Genomic DNA, 20,366 nt, shown 5'->3' with positions numbered 1-20,366 from the left:
CCTTTCAGAATCTGCAAAACATTAATTATTTTACCAGCATAAGAGGGATCATACATAATGCATGTTATTGTTTATTTATTACTGACACGAATAAGATATATAACATAAAAGATGTTTACATATAGTCCACAAGAGAAAATAATAGCTAAATTTTAAGTTTAAAAGTTTACATCTCCTCTTTTTTTGTGAGTTGTTCATGAGTCTGTTGTTTGTCCTGTTCGCCCTAACCCGCTGTTCTTCAGAAAAATCCTTCAGGTCCCACAAATTCTTTGGTTTTCCAGCATTTTTGTGTATTTGAAGCCTTTCCAACAGTAACTGTATGAATCTGAGATCCATCTTTTCACACTGAGGACAACTGAGGGACATGAAACTATTAAAGAAGGTTCAAATGCTTACTGATGCTTCAGAAGGAAAAACCATGCATTAAGAGCCAGGGTGAAAACATTTTGACGTTGAAGATCAGGGTAAATTTAACTTATTTTGTCTTCTGGGAAACATGTAAGTATCTTCTGTAGCCTCTGAAGGGCAGTACTAAATGAAAAAGTATGATATTTAGGCAAAATAAGAAAAATGTACACGTCCATTCTGTTCAAAAGTTTTCACCCCCCAGCTCTTAATGCATCGTTTTTCCTTCTTGAGCATCAGTGAGCATTTTAAGCATCTGTAATATTTGCATCTAAATCCCTTAGTTGTCCTCAGTGTGAAAAAAAAAGTATCTCAAAATCATACAGTCATTGTTGGAAAGGGTTCAAATACACAAAATTGCTGAAAGATTTTTCTGAAGAACAGCGGGCACAAACAAGGGACTCACGAATGGGGTCATTTTTATAAATTCAACTATTATTTTCTCTTGTGGACTATGTAAACATTTTTTATGTGAAATACCTGATTCAGGTCAGTACTAAATAAACAATAACATGCATTTTGTATAATCCCTCCTGGTAAAATAATTACATTTTGCAGATTCTGAAAGGGGGGTGTAAACTTTTGACATCAACTCTATCTATCTATGGTACATGTATGATGCATCAAATTTAAGAAATTATCCAGTTAAATAAACAGATTCAGATATGATTAGGTTAAATAAATAGGCAGCTCTAGCAAATAAAGTACTTTCAGATAAATACTGCACAGATCAAATAGCTGCTGTCATATATGATGAATTTCTCTTTCTTTCTGTCTGTCCTTCTGTCTCATTTTCTTTCTCTTGCTCACTCATATGCAACCTCAATCTCCTATTTTCTGACAGAAGGCAAAGTTCATCATTCCTTTTGAATAGTGAGAGGCTGATTAAATGCAGGGCTGCTATTTAAAGACTTGCTTATTCTCTGAGAGGTAGAAATAACGGCAAGGACATCAGCTTTTGACGTTGGAAGAGCGTAACTATGCCCAGGTGATTGAATGTCTCTCTATGTCTCAAGGCAAAGCTTGAATGTAGGCTGGGATTGTTTCAGACAGGTCCAAGATATTTGATGCTATCAACTAAGGAACTAAGCAGATCGGCTTAGGGGTGGCAAAGTAAGCAGGTGAATTTGATCCGGAGATATGGAGAGATTTTTGTTTGAGAGGGTCTCCTGCTGTGTGACTTTTGCAGTGTTTAATGTTTTAAGTCTGCAGCATTTCAAGGGTGATAAGTGTGTTGTTTGTTGGTGCTTCTGAGCTCTGAGTGGAGATTACAGATCTTTGAGAGATCAGAGGCCCCTCAGTTTAGAAGCAGTCTGACAGGCATGAACAGCGAATGTGTGGCCCATAAGACCTAACCCATTTCACAAGCACTGATTCTGAACCAGCCTGCGGGGAGTGACATAATCTCTCTCAGGACTAGTAACAGACAGTTACCACAGCTTTGGGCTAGTAATTTCAAAAAATAATTATAACAGTGCTTTTCAAAAACCAACCAATGTTGAACACAGAACATTCAAGTACAAAAACAAGGTACTTTGAACATAAAGGATTGAGGGCAACATACACCGTATGTATATTAAAATAAAGCAACGCCAATATTACAAAACATAACATTAAAAAGTGTAAAAATCACTTGTGTTTCTAAAGAAACATTGTCAAACAGCAACAGCAGAAGGGAAAGTTACAGCGGGAGTCCGCGCCTCTCTTGCCTCCCCTGAGCCCATTGAGTTTTAACAGACCCCCTAAAGCATGTCGTGACTTTGGAGGGGTGTAAGTGAGAATAAATTGGGGCAAGTAACGTGAGAGGAGGAAATGCCTCCATCGCAATATGATTAGATATGACTGGTTAAGATCTGCTGTGATTGGTTCATGAGATAAATCCTGCCACTTGTGTTTGTGTTGAATTTTGCTTTCACACACCAGTCTGAATTAACAATATAATGGCTTTAATGGGAAGACGAATGTAAAAAACAGTTAGTAAACCACTCACACAGTTAGATATAACCAATTTGTGACGTCAAAATAAGACTTAAAATGGCTTCGAAATATGATCTGTGGTAGTTTTTAGTGAGTAATCAGCTTAGTGAAATTTAAAGTAAATCTCTGTGTCTGTGACCAATGTTTACCCAGCTTTGATGACTGATGATCCGAAAAATTCAAAAATAGTTAAAAGTTTACTATTAAAGGTCCCATATTGTCAAAATCCAAATTTCCTGGCTTTTTTCATGATAACTGAGGTCTAGGGGCTATGTAACTACCATATGAGTTTCAAAACAGTCAATCCACAGTAAACTGCACACAGCCTGCTTAAAGTAGCTGTTCATTTTCACGAGTCGCTGTGACTTCCGTACAGATGTGACGTCCGATCTACTCAGTCACCGCCTTCAGTCACCAACCACCGTCCCACCCTCCTTTAGTCAAACCCAGACAACATCGTGTCCATAACATTGCTAAGCAACAACAACACGAAAACAAGTCGAGAAAACGCTATTCAGTTGATAGATGTGGAAACTACATCATTGCACAGGCTTCAGAACAACGTGAATATAAGAGACCAGTGGCACGTCAACTTCAGCCTCTTTCACACAGGGATTCCAGTAAATACACGGATAATGTGTCCCATGATTTGTTCCGGAGTTGTTTGATTTGGTTCATTCACAGTTGTTTTCCGGAATCTCTGCGTGCTTTACACACAACCCATAAAGACATGTGAGGTTTGGATGTGAGATGTAATGCGACGCGTACGTTTCACTAAACTGAAACTAACCTGAACAAACTGTGCTTCAGCGCTGATAGTGAGGAGATGGCTCTGCCTGATCGCCGCTTCATTCCACTTTGCACGTATTTTTTCGTCGTAAAGAGTCACAGGGTAACGTGCATCATCACTACAACACTGCCTTTATGGTTCTGGCTTTTGTTCACACAGCGCTCGTTCCCGTAATTTTCCAGAATCAGCGCGTATTGTGAAAGGGGCTTTACTGAAGCAACAGTTATGTAGCTTAATGCATTCGGTGTTTGAAAAAGAAAAAACATCAATGATCATTCTGAAATATCCTGTTGAGTATCACCAAGCTAGGCTCTCTCTGTGGCTCTGGGCTCGGCTAAAGCATACATGACCGTAGTTACCTGTGATTGGCCTGGCTGTGCATCACTCAGAAAACAACAGGCCAATCAGAAGAGAGGCTCATGAATATTAATTAGATGGGCCAAAATCGACCTGTTTTTGACAGAGCTCCTAAAAAAGGAGCTGTAAAAATATATTGAGATGGATTTTGGCACTTATACCGCAAATATATATTCTTAAGGACATCAACAACTAAAATAAACCTGCAGAAATGTGTACAATATGGGACCTTTAAAAAGAATAGCTAAACGTAAGTTTACAAATAAAATATATTGTTTAAATTGTTACTGCCTTGCGTTATTATTTGAATGAATGTTAAATGCTTAAAGTCAATTACTTGATGAGATTAACACTTGGTTTCAAAAAACAGAATATTAATTACATTGTTAATGTAAAAAGATTTTTTTCCTTATTTTTTTGATAGTGTGAGTAATGTTTATTTAACCAAGAACCTGTTTATTTCCAGGACAATGCTGGAAAAGCAATTTTAATCTCAGTGAGTTTCTTTCCTGGTTAAATAAAGGTAAATGAAATTAAATGAAGAAAATTTGACTGGGACATGAATTTACATTCGATTAAAAACAATTTTTTTTTTAACTAAAACTTTGCCTCATTATTTCAGAACATCAGCGCACACCACTGAGAGATTGCTAGAAATTGCTCTGTGTAAGTCTTTATAAAATTATTATATATAATTGGAAAAGTTGCAGAAATTATTTTTTCAAAATGTGTGAGAAGAATCCAAGCTTTTTTTACTTAAAGTTGGCCCACAAATATAAATTATGTAATCATTTATTCACCCTCACGTTGTTCTAAACCTGAGTCGTCCTGTCATCATAAACTCTTGCACTACACATCATGGACTTCATTCCCCACAAGCCACTGCACTAATCACTGCATTCACCTGCTCCTTGTTTCTCACTGCACTGATTACCGCTCACACCTGCACCTCATTTCTAGGACTGCATTTAAGCCACTCTCACACTCAGCTTCTTCGCGAAGTCTTGTATTGTCCCGGCTGCATTTCTGAGCGTTTCTTCCCGTGTTTGTTTTCCCGTGTTTGATTCCTGGACTCCCTCCCGTGTTTGATTCTCGCTGCCAGCCCCGACCTTTCTGCCTGTGTTTTGACTACGATTTCTGCCTGCCCCTGTGTGTTTGTTTTGTTTTGTCTTATCTAATAAATGCTGCGAATGGATCCGCTCGTCTCTGACCGTCCGTGTGACATATACAGTCAAACCAAAATGTGTTGACGCTGTCAAAACAAACAATATATATATATTTGTTTTGTTTGTTTTGGATTTTGGTTATTCTTTCGTAGCACTGTAAATAAACCACCACTTACACCTTCATCTTCGAGTTGTCCATCATCTTTTGTGTTGAGGAGGGGGCTGGGAACCCACAGCGACACACTCATTTGGGACGCAACCTCACAGACACCTTCAACATTTCTCACATTATCATAGTTTATTCGCTATAATTTAGAAAATGATAATAACATATGACAAGAACTCAAAGTTAAACTGTGAATAAATTCATCTTGATAATGTCAGACAGATAATTTTGATAGAAAGGTATGTAACAAGACATGGTCAGGTCAAAGTGTCAAATACTATTTTTGGTCCCAAATTTGTATCAGTGTTACTGGTATTTCACTGTATGAAGAATTTTGGGGTATAATATGTCACAGTTTACTTTATTTTGCTATCCTCACGTATATAATTGAACTATAGTGTCCTGCACCCACTAGTAAAAAAACATCAAAAATTGAATCTGGTCTCTGAATAATTTTTGGTTTGACTATATATAGTACTCTACTTTTATAATACTTTCATTTTTAATTTTCAAAGCTTTTTCAACAGTCTCAGAAAGAAATCAATGTTTTGAATTACATGTAGGTGAGTAAATGATGACAGTATTTTTATCTTTGGGTAAACTATTCCTTTAAGCACATTCTGGATCATGAATTTATGAGCAATTCAAGGCCTTCTGTTTGGTTAGAGTTGCAAAGGATGATGGGATAGCTCCCAGATGGAAGGTCCATGCTGCTCATCAGCACAAACATTAGACTTTAGCTGGAAATGCACAGCAAACCTTCAACAATTGTTATGTGATCTACTTTAATATGAATGTATTCATGTCTATGGCAGTGACACACACATTGTAGATTTACTTGCATCTGTTAGTGCAATAACAATGCCAGTACCCAGTAACACTGATTATTTTAACAGATCATGTCATCAGCAATCCGGATGACATGAGAACGGTTTCATTAAGTGTGCGAATATTTTAAGAATCACAAACAAGACAGAGTGAATATACTAATTACCAATGCATTGACCTTGACACAGAGAAAGAGGTAAAATCATTCTCCTAATCATAGGTGTATAATTGCAGTTTTAGGGCTCTAACATCTGAACATGTTTCTTGTGATATGTATGAGACGGATGTGTACTAACTAAATGTGATTGAATCTGGCAAACCTCACCGGAGAGCAGATTTACTGCTGATATGAGCAGCAAAGGCCAATGATCTGATTAGCTGATGGGGACACCATGGACATGGAGAAGAATATTTAAAGCAGAACCCATTGCATAGGGACACAAAGGTGACACCACATAGCAGATGTTTATAAAACATTCATATGCGCGCTTGAGTTATATTCATCAGACGTTACTCAGCAGTTTGTTTTTCAGAGTAGAGAGATCGCTTGTCTGTAACTGAGTCCATTTCCCATTACCATTCTTTTCATGTAATTAATTATTATAATAGTTTGTTTTTGTTGTTGTTGTTGTTGTTGCCATCAAATTAATTTTAATCTCAAGGAGACAGCATTGAAGTCAGGGATTTTAAAATGATTAAAAATTAAATGAACATTTTACTCATTTCTTGCTTCAGTTGGTTGTTGCATACATAACAGAGACTCCAACCATATTTAAAATACTGTTTAAATAAAATGACCAGTGAAAATCCCCTGTGTGCTGTAATTTTGCACGTTTCACTGTTGATTAGTGCAATGTTGTTGTAATATTTATGCATAATGTGACACAATGACACCTATGAGTGTTTTTCAAATTGATTTCAAGCTTTTCAAAGCTCATTTGTATCCTACATGAGATGTTGTGTTAGTCTCTCACTGTCTGTATAATGCATGTGCATCTGTTCGGCACCTGGAAATGTTCTGTATTAATAATGCAAAATCAAGCAGGGCTTTCGCTTCTATGAAAAATGCAAATAGAAATATTTGTAAATATTGTAATTCTGTCACATTGTGCATCCATGCGCAACTAGGAAGCATTAAAAGTGCCATAGAATGGAAAACCGTATTTACCTTGGCATAGTTGAATAATAACAGTTCTGTACATGGATATGACATACTGTGAGTCTTAAACAGCATCGTTTACTCCTTCTTATATAAATCTGGTGTTTGCAAAAGACCACTGAAAAATAGGCTAATCCTAACATAACAGCGACTCTGACGTAATAGTCTCAGGATCATTAATAGTTATGGCCCCAACATTTGCATCGCCCAATCATCAGAAGTTCTGCAACTAGGCTATTGTGAAAAAACAAAGCGAGAACAATTGCGAAAATGGCAGATCACAGAAATAAATGTTATGTTCCAGGTTGTGCAGGAGATGTTAAGTGCAGGGATGGGTTGGTGTCTGTACTCAGAAAAACTTATAACAAATAAGGCGCTCTGATATAATAAGGCGAGCCACTGAAGGGACACGGTTAGCTTATTGCTAGCGGTAGTCTTTTACGATGCAGTACATAAGATTTCACTTACCACATAAACAGAGTAAGGAGAGATGGCAGCACGGACGATATCAAATGATTTACAGATCCTGAGCTTCACTAACAAGCTTGTAAAATATGTGGTAAGTACTGCCGCTGTAGTATAACGTTACACAGAGCTCAGCAATCGCAAATCAAAAGTAAAATAAGTAAAATGTGCATTCAGAACGGCAGTTTCAACGACCTGCATATTAATAGCTGCTCGGGCTACCTGATTAAATATATAATTTCCTCCATGTGCCAGCTACTAAAATGACCCGCTCTGTGAAACAGCCAATCAGAGCAGAGCTCATCATTATTATTCATGAGCCTTCCAAATAAGGTAATAACAGACTGTTTCATTAGGTACAAATCCTAGGGTTGTAAATGGGTTGTAAATGGACCTATAAAACCATTTCTGGAGAATGTTTGCCCTTTCCTATGTCATATACCTTCTATGTAGATATCAGAGAACAATTTAAAATATTGTATCAATGCATTCTATGGCACCTTTCATGTAAACTGATCAATTTTTAGATTGATGCAGCATGTTTCCATGACAAAGTTTCCATTATCAGATCAGTAGTAAGTTCTCCCTTTTTGACAGTATCACTTCTTTACTAGAAGAAAAACATACTGGCCACATCCCAAATTGCATCACTTGCTGTCCTTTTCTGAGTGACACTTTGGTGACCTAATGCCAGAGAAACTGTGAGATTGTAGACTGCTGTGGAGTGCATGGGGTGAGCAAAAGTGCACATTGAGGACACTTTTGGGAGTCCTGGGAGGTCTCTAATGATTCATAACATGACAAATGGGACACCCTATGGTGTTGTGAACTTCACAGGCCACGTTAAGTTATTTCCATGATAAAGACTTGAGTCTAGTTAAAGTGTATTACTAGACAGTAGTTATTATCATAATCTCTATATTATATTTGACATTTTACTTAATCAGACCGTTATATTCACTGCAGACTTGCAAATGTATGTATGTTCTTAACAAAATGATAAAGGACATACTCTTGCCGGGAAAGATAGAAAATCAACCTAAAAAAAAAGGATGATTTAATATGTCCTTGTAGTTATTTTGGTTTTTGCTGTTGATTAGGTCATGGTTGTTATGGTTGTAAAACATTAGTTCTGCTTTTTAGCTGATAAATTCCCGGTAATTCATTCCAGATCATTTTGGACCCACATAAATGAGTCATCTGTTGTTTTCTGTCTATAGGTGAATTAATCTCCATTTATTCGGGTAGAGCAATCAAGTCCTCACAAATGGAGTGCAATTAGCTGAAAAAAAATTTAATTTGAGATGCAGAGGTTAGGTAATTCTCAGAACTAAGAATGTGTCTGTGAAGTTTTAGCTCAAATTACCCCACAGATTATTTATTAAATCATTTTGAAAACACTTTTGAGTGAAAGCAGAAACAAGCTGTTTTCTGAGTGCTCACATCCAAAGCACATGCACAGAATCAACTGTCACATGGCATGTGAGTACTAAACTAAGTTCTCTTTCATGTCTTTTTGCACTTAAACTCTCAAATACACATAAGTTTATGTTAAAAACACACATGAGTTACAAAAACAGTTGGCTATGTCTGTGAAGTTGAACACCTAGGAAAGAAATTGCATGTTTATATTAGAACTATGTGGCAGCAGCGTAATATACAGTAAATAAATCAATAAATCCACATGCTCTTGTCTCCTCTGAGGCTGGGACTCTAAATAGTGTTCTGTGCAGCCAACAACAGAACAGATAGCGTGCTTTGCTCAAATTTTTGCCATGGCGTTAGAACTGGCACACCTTGTGTCTGACATGCTAGATTTTTCACAAGCTTGCAGAGAAAGGTTCACCAAAACAAAGTTACTGGGTTGTCCTTTTTCACATTTTCTGAGTTGGTAGATGCACCGGAGACCCGTTTATAGCATTTAAACATGGAAAAAGTCAGATTTTCATGATATGTCCCCTTTAAGTTGCTTGGTGCATCTTTAACTATAGAAGTGATTATGTCTGACCTAAAAATAACAACAGAAATGATTATTTTCACGTTGGGATTCACAGTGTAATAAATGTGATTTAATGTTTATATTTTTAAATGGCACATTTTTAGGCATCTATCCAAAAAAGATTTGTGCAAATTAGTCAATGATTGATGGAAAATACAAAGTCATACTGTACATGGTGACCTTATGTAGCAGACATTCTTACTTAAAAACAAACAAACAAAAGGACCACAGCATACTGACCTCTTAGAAGAAGAATTTTTAGAGAAAATACTGGCAAAACTGTGTTAAACTGACATATCAAAGAGGCTAAAGCTCACATACCCCCCACAGAACCAGGTGGCAAAAAAGTCATGAAAAGATAGTGATTGGATTTCCTCACTGATGAGGAGCATGCTGTTATACAATCACAAATCACAGTCACAAATACACTTAGAGTGTCCATTTTAAGTCAGTCAGGCTAATAAAGATCATACATGTAAGTCATTCAGAACATGGAAGCTGCATGATTATGATAAATATTTTCCCCCTTGTAGTTGCAAACAGGGTTTGAAATTAACACCCACCAAATGTGCGTAGAAAACTGGCTAGGGTAGGTAACGCTGTCAAATCACTAGCCAATTTGGCTGGCTACTTTTCGTAAATTATGTTCACTCATAATTACTTGGGTATGATAATTTAGGCCAAATCTGTGCAGATTTAGCAGAAATACTGAACTTGTGAGTAATCATGACATTAAATACAGTCTAATTGCACATCAGCTGCTCATATCTAGCTTATGTGAACATACTCCTCAAATAACAGCGCACCGGAAGCGAGCAGCCCAACAAAATACAATAGAATCCAATATAAGCAGTGAAGTTGTCTACACTGGATGTGGCACGACACAACAAATCCCCAACAGTAAACTGATGCCTTGCTCTATTTATGCCCGCTTTGTCACATCCAGTGTGGACAGCTTCAAGCTTTGGGTTTATTTCGGTATTTTTTTTTTTTTAGCTAGTAGAAGTAATAAATGGCTGGTAACTTAAAATTTTAGTAGCCAAATTGGCTGTAAGTGAAAAAATGTAACCCAAAACCTGGTTGCAAATGTTAATTTCAATTAATAAAATGTAGCCAACATTAAAATACTTATTTTAGGTGGTAATGGCATTTTGATGATCCCATCCCATTATCCATTATTTAAATCTAATTTACCACTAAAGGGGGCATACTTGTCCTCTAAAGGTACATATCAGTAGCTAAATGGTACATATTAGTGCCTTTTGAAAGGGTACCCCCTAGGGCTGGGCAGTATGACGGTATATATCGTTACCGCGGAATGAAATGTGTACCGTAAAATAATTTTTTATTCCGTGTATACCGCGAAATGTAAATAAGTAGACGTGGTCAACTCACGTGCAGCACGCGTGAGGCTGAGACTGGTCAAACCGTTGAATGCAAGACTGAAGGATACGCTGGGAGGTTGCATTTTTGGAACCTCTTATCTTCATTAAACATTCTAAGTAAATACATTTAAATAGCATTTTCGATGCAGGCTGGGTTTTTCCTATACAGTGGAAAGATGGAGTTTGTTGATACTGATTTAATCTGAATGGTAACCATACAGAGTCTAGTTATTCTAATTGAATGTATTGATAAAATTTCAGAATTTAATGTAAATGATGACACATTTAGTAAGGTTAGGAAAATAAAGTTAAAAAGTGTCCTTGAAATCAATTTAAGGCAAATATCACAAATATTCTGATTAAAGTAAGACCTTATAGAGCAGTGATGAGACTATTGCTTCAGAATAGATTAATTTACAGCAAAAAAATGCTCTTTTTTTGCCTCGGACAAGTAAATTTTTTACTCGGACAAGTACATACACCATGTTCTGCCGTCTCAGGAACACTTGCAGTTTGATTGGGCGTTACATCATCTATTTTGCAAGCGAGCGGTACAACATGTATCAAATCAAATTACTGCCAATACTTTTCACTTTGGTTTTAAAGTGTCAGGCAATGGTAATGCCAGAGCCGCTATCTTTCATCTCAGCCCCCCTAAAAATCTGCAATTAACTCAGCTGTCAGCACCCTTGAAATCTGTGATTAGATGATCTCTCTTCACCTTTGCTAAAAACAGCAGATGCAGTAAACTGTCTGAGGTTATTTCGCTCCAAATCAATGCTTTAACAGTCATTAAAAGGATTTTTAAGTCTGTTACACAGAGTATTCTCCTTTTCAGATCAGTGAAGGAAACTAGAATAACTCTTGGACTTCTCTGATGTTCATATCTTAATTTACTCTTTGATTGGCCATTACATTCATCTATATATAACAAAGATGTCTGTGATTGGGAACCACTGTAAGAAAACATGCTGTAAACATTTTGGAATGATGAGAATAGATATAAATCAAATGCTGTAATTTTTGCTGCAATTAGCTAAGTGTGAAAATTATGTTAATTGTCCAGCCCTAGTGCATTGAGTCAAGCATCTCTCAAAACAAATAAATTAAACGAAATTGTGTTTTTCGCTAATTGATGGTTTGGTTGGCTGTAGTATATAAACGTCATTGTTCTTATTTAGCACTTGTCCCAGGAGCAAATGCCATATAATCAGATGAACCACTGAATGGATGAATGGCTCCTATGGGTCCGTGGGTGAGAGACGACAGATTAAAGTGAGCATCCGTTCAAACAATACTGACCTCTCAGAGCAGAGCAGGCCTCTGTCTACAAAGCAATGAGATGGAAAGAGAGGAGAAAAGGACAGGGAGATTGGCACAGTGCTGAATGATGAATTATGCATTGCTCTCACCATGGTCCAAAGCCTTTCAAAAAAGTATCTTCCTCAGTTTAGAAAAAAGCATAATTCTATATTAAGCTCATGTTAAGTGATTTTAAAATTACTTCTGAGTCTGAAGCCAGGCCTACATTGTGTGAGTTCGGACACCTGCGAGATCGTGAGCCCTTGCACACGTTACAAGTCAGTTAACCTGATAATTGGGTCAAGGCAGCTTTTGCGCTGAACAAAGATATCAGAGTTGCAGCTATTGCTTTAGATCGAGAAAGAAAATAAAGACTTGACTGTGCAAATGCTTTGGTGAAGAGTAGAGAACAAAACTACACTCTTAAAGGAGTCATCGGATGTCAAACTCACTTTTACATGTCGTTTGAACATTAATATTTGTTGGCAGTTTGTGTACACAACCACCCTACAATGATAAAAATCCACCCAGTGGTATTTTTTAATCTCTAAAAGTAATATCCCCTTTTTAAAATCCCGACAGAGGCCACTCCCACGATAGTTGATTGACATGAGCGCCTTACCTTAGATCCACCCTCACCGAGCTGAAACAGTCCGACTCCGATCGCCATTTTGTCGATGTGCAGGGGAAGACAAGAATGTCTTAGATTGAGGTGTTCTGTTGTTGGATGTAATAATGAACATAGCAGTCGTCATTTACTCTCGACATCTGAGCCGCTGAAGAAGCAGAGGATAACGCTACTTTCGTTTTTGAAAGGAAAGCGCCAATCCCGATCTACATTTGCGTCTATGTTTGTGTGCATTGTTCCTGATGCAGCTTCACCCACAGCAGAAGTGAGTATGAGGGTTTTTTTTGCATCTTTGCAAACGGCCTTTCTTAATAATGTGTCTGTTGGCAAGTTTCATGGCTAAATGCGGCTAAATGCGGCTAAAGTAAACATTACGGCTCATAATCGCACATTAGAGAGGGGCGGGGTGATTGAAAGGACCATGCAATAAAATTAGTAGATTTTTTGCAGAGCTGATTTTGACAAGGTAAAAGTTTTTTTTTTTACACTACTCTTGAGAATTTTTAACGAAAAGTATATTAGAGACTTTTCATTAAGACCCTAAAGAATCATATGAACTTGTGGAAAATGGGCACCCGATGAAGCCTTTAAAAATAAATGTGCTTTAAAAGGTTCTTTACAGCGATGCCATAGAAGAACCATTTTTGGTTCCACAAAGAACCATTCAGTCAAAAGTTCTTTAAAGAACCATTTCTTTCTTACCTCTTCATAATCTGAAGAACCTTCCTTTGCCACAAAGAACCTTTTGTGAAACAGAAGTTCTTTATGGAACCATTAGACAAAAAAGTTCTTCTATGGCATCATGAAGCACCTTTATGTTTAAGAGTGTAGTCTGTATGTGTTTAACTGGTATTCCCTGTGTTATATGGACCTAATGTCGCCACACACCCTCATTGAAAAAGAATCCATCATGTTTACAAAAGTATGTGAAATACGTGAAGTTTCCGGCATAGATTTTGTAAAATTCCTTTCACACAATGTGAGCTGCGACCATATGTGCATGAATGATTGACATGCGGTTAAAAAGAAAATGGGTGTGAGCTTGTACGCAAAAATCGCACCGTGAATGGAATAATGGGCTGTCAAATTCTTTTTCAACAATATAGTACAAAGATAATGTAAATGGTGGGCATTAAAGCTTTAAATGTACTATTAGCATTACTAACTACTAGTAATGGTTTTTCTACTATGCTACAAAATCAGCCTGTGGTGCAATCATTATAAAGCTTATAAAGACGTACAAAGTTTTTTTTCCTCCCTGCATGTCTGTTTCATGTTACTTTAAAAGAACCAATTAACTTTAAAATACTGCAAAAAGCATTGCTTGCACACTTAGTCTTAATGAAATCAATCATTTGATCATCTGAGAAGTTTTTTAAGCAAAACCGGAGCCAGAAAAAAAATGTTTTTGATGGTTTGGATGGCTATTTAATCATGAAGGTTATGAGCATGGAGCCATATGAATGTCATAGACTTAAGAGATCACAGCCTTTCTTCTCTTGCTTTTAGCTCTTTTCACTTATTATTCTCTTTGTTCGACTTGCACTTTTATTTTAATCTGCATTCATTTTTTTCTCTATTTCAGCATTGCACTGACACTGAATACTACTTTCATCTGTTTTTAGGGGACAAATCTTTGCAACTCTATAGATAAGTTCATAATGAATTAGCTTTCATTCATGTAACATCATTAGCTGAAATCTTTCAAAACGTCTTTTCTGTTCAGTAGCAAGGAGCTTCAAAGAATGCAGCACAGTAAAAGTCAATGGTTGTTCTTTAATCAAAAAGTTTTCTGGTAAATCCAGTGTCTTCCATTTTATCCACAACCTTAATTAAACGTAATTAATTTGTGGTCATATCTCTTCCTAGATTAGAGTAAAACCTACATACAGCATGATGATGGCAGTTCTTCTCTGTATGTTTTCCCCTGTCTCTCTGTGTGAGTGCCACAGTGGTCTACAGTCAATTTATCTTCCATATTCTCTGTGTCAGGATGTAATTGCGAAGGAGAGAGCGAAATGAAATAGAAATGGAGAGAGGCAGGTGTGAATATCTTATATACAAAGCTTTTCTATTTCAACAAAGACATATGGAATATAAAACACCTGATCATCTGATCCTATTTACTCTTATCAGTCATGAATAACTATTCTTACACTCTCAAACACTATATACATTGGCATGCAAAAGGTTGGGAACCCCTTGCAGAATCTGTGAAAATGTGAATAATTTTAACAGAATAAGAGAGATCATACAAAATGCATGTTATTTTTAATTTCATGAGTCCCTTGTTTGTTCTGAACAGCTCAACTGAGGACTGTCCTCCATGTCTTGCAGATTCTTCCGATTCCCAGCATCTTTTGCATATTTGAACCCTTTCCAGCAGTGACTATACGATTTTGACATCCATCTTTTTACACTAAGAACAATTAAGGGAATCAATTATTAAAACTATTTAAAAAAAGGTTGAAACATTCACTGATGCTCCAGAAGGAAACATGATGCATTAAGGGGGTGAAAACTTTTTGAATTTGAAGATCAAGGTAAATTGTACTTAATTTGTCTTCCATTAATCATGCAAGTATCTTCTGTTGCTTACGAAGGGCAGTGCTTAATGGAAAAAAATGATATTTAAACAAAATAAGAAAAATTTGGACGAAATTATCCTGTTCAAAAGTTTTCACCCCCTGGCTCGTAATGCATCTTGTTAACTTAGTTAATTCAGCAAAACGTAAAAAAATCTGTCATTTACGAACCTTATCTTGTTCCAAACCTGTATGATGTTCTTTCTTGAGCATATGATAGAATTTTTATGTTTGAGTGAGCTATCTCTCTAAGATAACCAAGGACAGTATATATCCTCAGAACAAACCTGCATGCACGTGCACGCACCATGAACGGGCTTTTAATCATCTGCTCAGTCAGTTCTGAGTCCCAGTGTGCACGGTTGCTAATAAAATGTCAATTATTAGCCATGTGTGGGAAAGTGCAGTATTTGAACTGTCTGAAGAGTGGATATACACCAAGACAAACACAAACCTCCCTATGGAGTCAGTCTCATTGCTGTTGCTATCTCTGCAATTGTTTCCCGTCTGACACAAGTTGTCACAGCTCTCACCCTTTATTCTTTTATTTTCTTTTATTTTTAGTATAGCAAGCCTTCTTGCTTCTGTCCTATTATGGTTTGCTTTACAATTTATTTGGCATTGCCCATATTTGTTTTTCCATACTTCGAAATATATGCAGTGCTAATGTTTTAAAATGCTGCCGTTCTAATGGTTCAGCAAGGTACTGCTGAGGCAGGCAGACTTTTCTCTACTGAGCATCTCACATACGCAGGATAATTGGCATGCCTGATTGCCTAAGGGACAAAAATAACACAGTCCAAATCCCTGTGAGCTATGTGAGTGTTTTTTACGATGAACTGTTCTCTGCAGCCCCTTTTCATGTCATTTGACCAGCATTTAGTCCAGCGGTTTTCAACCAGGGCACCTTTGGAATGAAAATGGAAAATGTATGGTCTTAAAATAATATAATATAATATAATATAATATAATATAATATAATATAATATAATATAATATAATATAATATAATATAATATAATATAATATAATATAATATAATATAATATAATATATAAATTGTAAAAATAACTACAAATACTTTATAATACAAATTTCTGCTTTAATTTAAAGTAAAAAAATAAATAAATAACCACAATCTTCAAAATGTAAACCCAAAATATTTTTCATTCTGATGAGAATGCACCATGCACTGAGCTCTCACTCATTTTTTCCCACTGTAGCAGGTCTGTGTGGACCAATTTTCCCACTACTCCAAGTTTCATTCAACACCTGCCCCCTCCTGTGGAGTGGTACACACGTTACCTGCTTACAATGAATTTAATCCTGTCTTGTCCTGCTTTTTTTAAGTCTTGTTACACCAATCCTGTATCTACTTGCATCTACTGTATTGTTTCACTTTATTGTTTTTAATGAAATGTCTGCAACATACTTTGGTTAAAATTTGTCAATGGTCGTGTAAAACAACACTTGTTTTATCTTGTCAAAAACAGCTCTGTCTGAGCGAGTCGTTTCAGTGCATGACTCTTTAAATGATAATGAGCTACTGCCTAGACCAACGCTTTTTTTTTTTCCATTTTTTGTGTATTTAAGTGTATTAAAGTTACCATTAAAAACTAAACTAATCCACTGCGTCCTCAGTGGCTCTGATGTCAGGAGAAAATGAAGAATCTTAAGTTCAGTTTTATATCCAAATACAAAACACCTGTATTACTTACGAGACGCTGTTGCTATTGAGACTGTTTCGGTTTTTTTGGTGATTTATAAAAGGAGTGATTGGATTTTTATCATTGTAGGGTGGCTGTGTCCACATACTGCTAAGACAAATTTATGCGCAAACACCATGTAAAAGTGAATTTTGTATCCAATGTCCCCTTGAATTAATTTTTTTTATCATTTTTTAACAATGTCAAAAAACATCTAGTAATTATTATTTATGCTACATTTTGTTAAAAAATGGATTTCATGTTTTAAGGACATTTCAAAAGGCGTCTTTGTCATGTCTGGCATTAAATAAATGTGGGCTGTTGAATATTGTCTTGGCTGTTGGAGTCAGAAAGGTTAAAAACCACTGGTCTAGTCTATTGTATGTTTTCACTTGGTAAGCTAGATTCAGATGTGCTAAAACAGTGTGAAACAAACTTCCTAACAATAGTGCCTTTGTCTGTAGATTATGCATTTATTGAATGTGAGAGTGCATTGAGAGAGAAATGATAGTTTGTGGTTGTTCTCTGTGCAGGACAATGGCCCCCAGCTGAAGGCAGTGACGGCAAGAGACTGAGATGGAGCTGACCTCAGTAGACGCCTCTGCTGTGCTGGCCTTATGGGGCAACAGCTCCATTCCTGGTTTCCTCCTTAACGAGAGCGTTCTCAATGACACTTGCTCCCTCAATGCTTCAAACTGCACTAATGGGACAGATGCAGGCAACCGAGCAGGAACAAGCATGGCAGGAATCCTCATCCCTCTTATTTACATCATCGTCTGCATCGTCGGCCTGGGAGGAAACTCACTCGTCATCCACATCGTCCTCCACTACTCCAAGACAGAGTCAGTGACCAACATTTACATCCTGAATCTAGCTATAGCCGATGAGCTCTTCATGCTGGGCCTTCCGTTCCTCGCCGTGCAGAACGCCATGCACTCCTGGCCCTTCGGCTCGTTCACGTGCAGGTTGGTCATGACCGTCGACGGCATTAACCAGTTCACCAGCATCTTCTGCCTCACCGTGATGAGCATCGATCGCTACCTGGCTGTGGTTCATCCCATTCGGTCGTCAAAATGGAGGCGACCACAAGTGGCCAAGGCGGTGAATGGAACAATCTGGGCCGTCTCCTTTTTAGTAGTCTTGCCTGTGGTGATTTTCGCAAACGTGCAACGGGAAGGAGGCATCTGCAACATCATATGGCCAGAGCCAGCCAACATCTGGGGAGCGGCATTTATCATCTATACCTCCACAGTTGGCTTTTTCTTTCCCTTGCTAGTCATCTGTATGTGCTATCTCCTAATTGTGATCAAAATTCGCAGCTCGGGAAAGAAGGTTCATGCCACTTCAACCAAACGCCGCAAGTCGGAGCGTAAAGTCACACGAATGGTCGTGATAGTAGTGGCCGTGTTTGTTTTCTGCTGGATGCCGTTTTACGCTCTCAACATCATAAACCTGGTGGAATCCCTCCGGGACGAGCCCCAAGGTCTGCATCTTTTTGTAGTGGTACTGTCGTACGCCAACAGCTGCGCTAACCCTATTGTGTACGGCTTCCTTTCAGACAACTTCAAGCGGGGATTTCGAAAGGCTCTGTGCCGCTCATCTCGAAGGGTCGAGAACCACGAGCCCACTGAGCAGCAGCATCAAGAGGAACGACGAAGAGTGCTGATGCCCAGGGAAAGCCTTAGAAGAGCTGTGAAGGATGAAGAGGATGAGGAAGAAGAAGAGTACAGGGAGGAAGTTACGGAGATGACTGAAATCTGCAGGATTACTCAGAATGGAAACGGAAGCGGACAACCTGAAAGTACCCGAGCGCTTTTCTCAGAGAGACCCTCTGGGGTTTCTGAGTCTTGTTCCCCAGAAAGGAGAGGCACAGGCGGGGATGTTGTTAGTAAGGGACCAGGCTTTGGACCTTCTGCAACTCTGCTGAATGGGGCTAAAAATGGGAATGTGAAAACACTGCCAGAGGAACCGGTGGAAAAGAACACCTCACTGGAGATCAGCTACTTGTAAACTTGCGATATGTGTCAGCTGGAGAAAAAAAAACAGTATTATTGTATATGCCTCCCTGAGCTCTTTTCAGTTTGTGGTCCTGAAATCTATCAACTCGTTTTCATGTCTATGAAATTTCCTCCTCCTAATTAGACTTTATAGTATGGAAGTGTACACAATTTGAAAAGTCACAATGAATTTTGCCTTATTTTAGGACTTGGCAAATCAAAACAAGGATCAGCAGCATTCCATGGTATCAGTACCTATATGGGACCAGCACCACTATATGTGAAGCATCTGCGTGCCTTTTTCTAAATTTGTTTAGGAGATTTAATCAATGCAATGCATCCATGGCTACGACTGGGCACTAGATCACCAAGTACATTTACATGCACTTTTGCTCGTGCATGTGAACATACTAAGTGAGATTGTAGCATACTACCATGTGGCAAAAAATGGAAATTTTGTACATGTACAAAGGTAAACAGTTATACACTACACAAATTCCTACATCAGCTTGTAGTTTTCTGTAAATGTATTTTGTATGTGATCTTTGCCTTACTTGTAAAAGTATTGTACTCTAATTGAAATCTGTTGCAAACAGGTCTTCGAACTCTACATACGCATTGTTATATTATACATTTGTATGCTGCCTTTCAATTGTGTTCTTGTTTAATGGCACTTTTAAAATATTACACAGATATGTAACAAATGATTCTCAGTTTTAAAACTGAATGTTCATTATCCAGATTGTAATCTATTTATGAGGGAGTCTTAAAAAAATGATATATATTATTTTACTGTTAATGCACCACTGTTAGAATGAATGTCCCAAAGAATTTATATTTATGTTTTGCATTACTTTATGAATCAGGTTGTGCAGGGGGACTAACACCCAGATTTAACCAATGATAAATTCTGTCCCAACTACCCCCTTACCTATCTCACCCTAAAAGGGAAAATACACACTCAGGTATTCAGCTTAAGGCGAAGGTTTACCTAAAATTGACATTATTTACTCATCCTTATATCATTCCAAAAATGTATGGCTTTCTTTTTTCAGAGAAACACAAAAAGATAATTCATGTAGCTTTTCCATACGATGACAATTTATAGTAGGGCTGCCCCTAATAGCTGACAAACCCTTAGTCGACGAGACGAGACAAAAGTTTCTTAGTCACAGAAAAAACCTCCACAGGAAATGGCGAAGTCATGCAATCTGTGATGGACAGGTCATTAACGTCTGGTTTATGTTGTAATATAGTACATTGGGCAGGACATCCAAATGCTCACCTGCTCTCCTATCATTCAATGACCTCAAATATGGCTTTCATCATAAAGATGTAAATAGTAGCAACTTTACATGGCCGCTCAATCTAAGGTGCGCTATTGAAGTGTTCTTAAAATACTCCGTCATTTTGGTCATACAGATAAAAGTAACACATCTTTTTAATCTGTA

The 20,366-nt window shown here is 37.5% G+C and overlaps 1 protein-coding gene across 1 annotated transcript; it reads left to right on the top strand.

The window, feature by feature from the left end:
- Positions 1-17,466: 17,466 nt before the first annotated feature.
- sstr3 (somatostatin receptor 3) lies at positions 17,467-19,622 on the top strand. Its single transcript, XM_073832572.1, has one exon. The coding sequence runs from the start codon at positions 17,495-17,497 to the stop codon at positions 18,926-18,928; it is 1,434 nt and encodes a 477-aa protein (XP_073688673.1). The 5' UTR covers positions 17,467-17,494; the 3' UTR covers positions 18,929-19,622.
- Positions 19,623-20,366: the final 744 nt, after the last annotated feature.

Source organism: Garra rufa, chromosome 1 (assembly GCF_049309525.1).
Source record: "Garra rufa chromosome 1, GarRuf1.0, whole genome shotgun sequence".
NCBI classification, from domain to species: Eukaryota; Metazoa; Chordata; class Actinopteri; order Cypriniformes; family Cyprinidae; genus Garra; species Garra rufa.
Note: the sequence above shows the minus strand (reverse complement) of the source record. Positions and strands in the feature narration are given on the sequence as shown.

What these genes read in the sequence shown, in the direction of transcription:
- sstr3 (XM_073832572.1), top strand. Translation starts at nt 17,495, where the DNA reads ATGGAGCTGACCTCAGTAGACGCCTCTGCTGTGCTGGCCTTATGGGGC.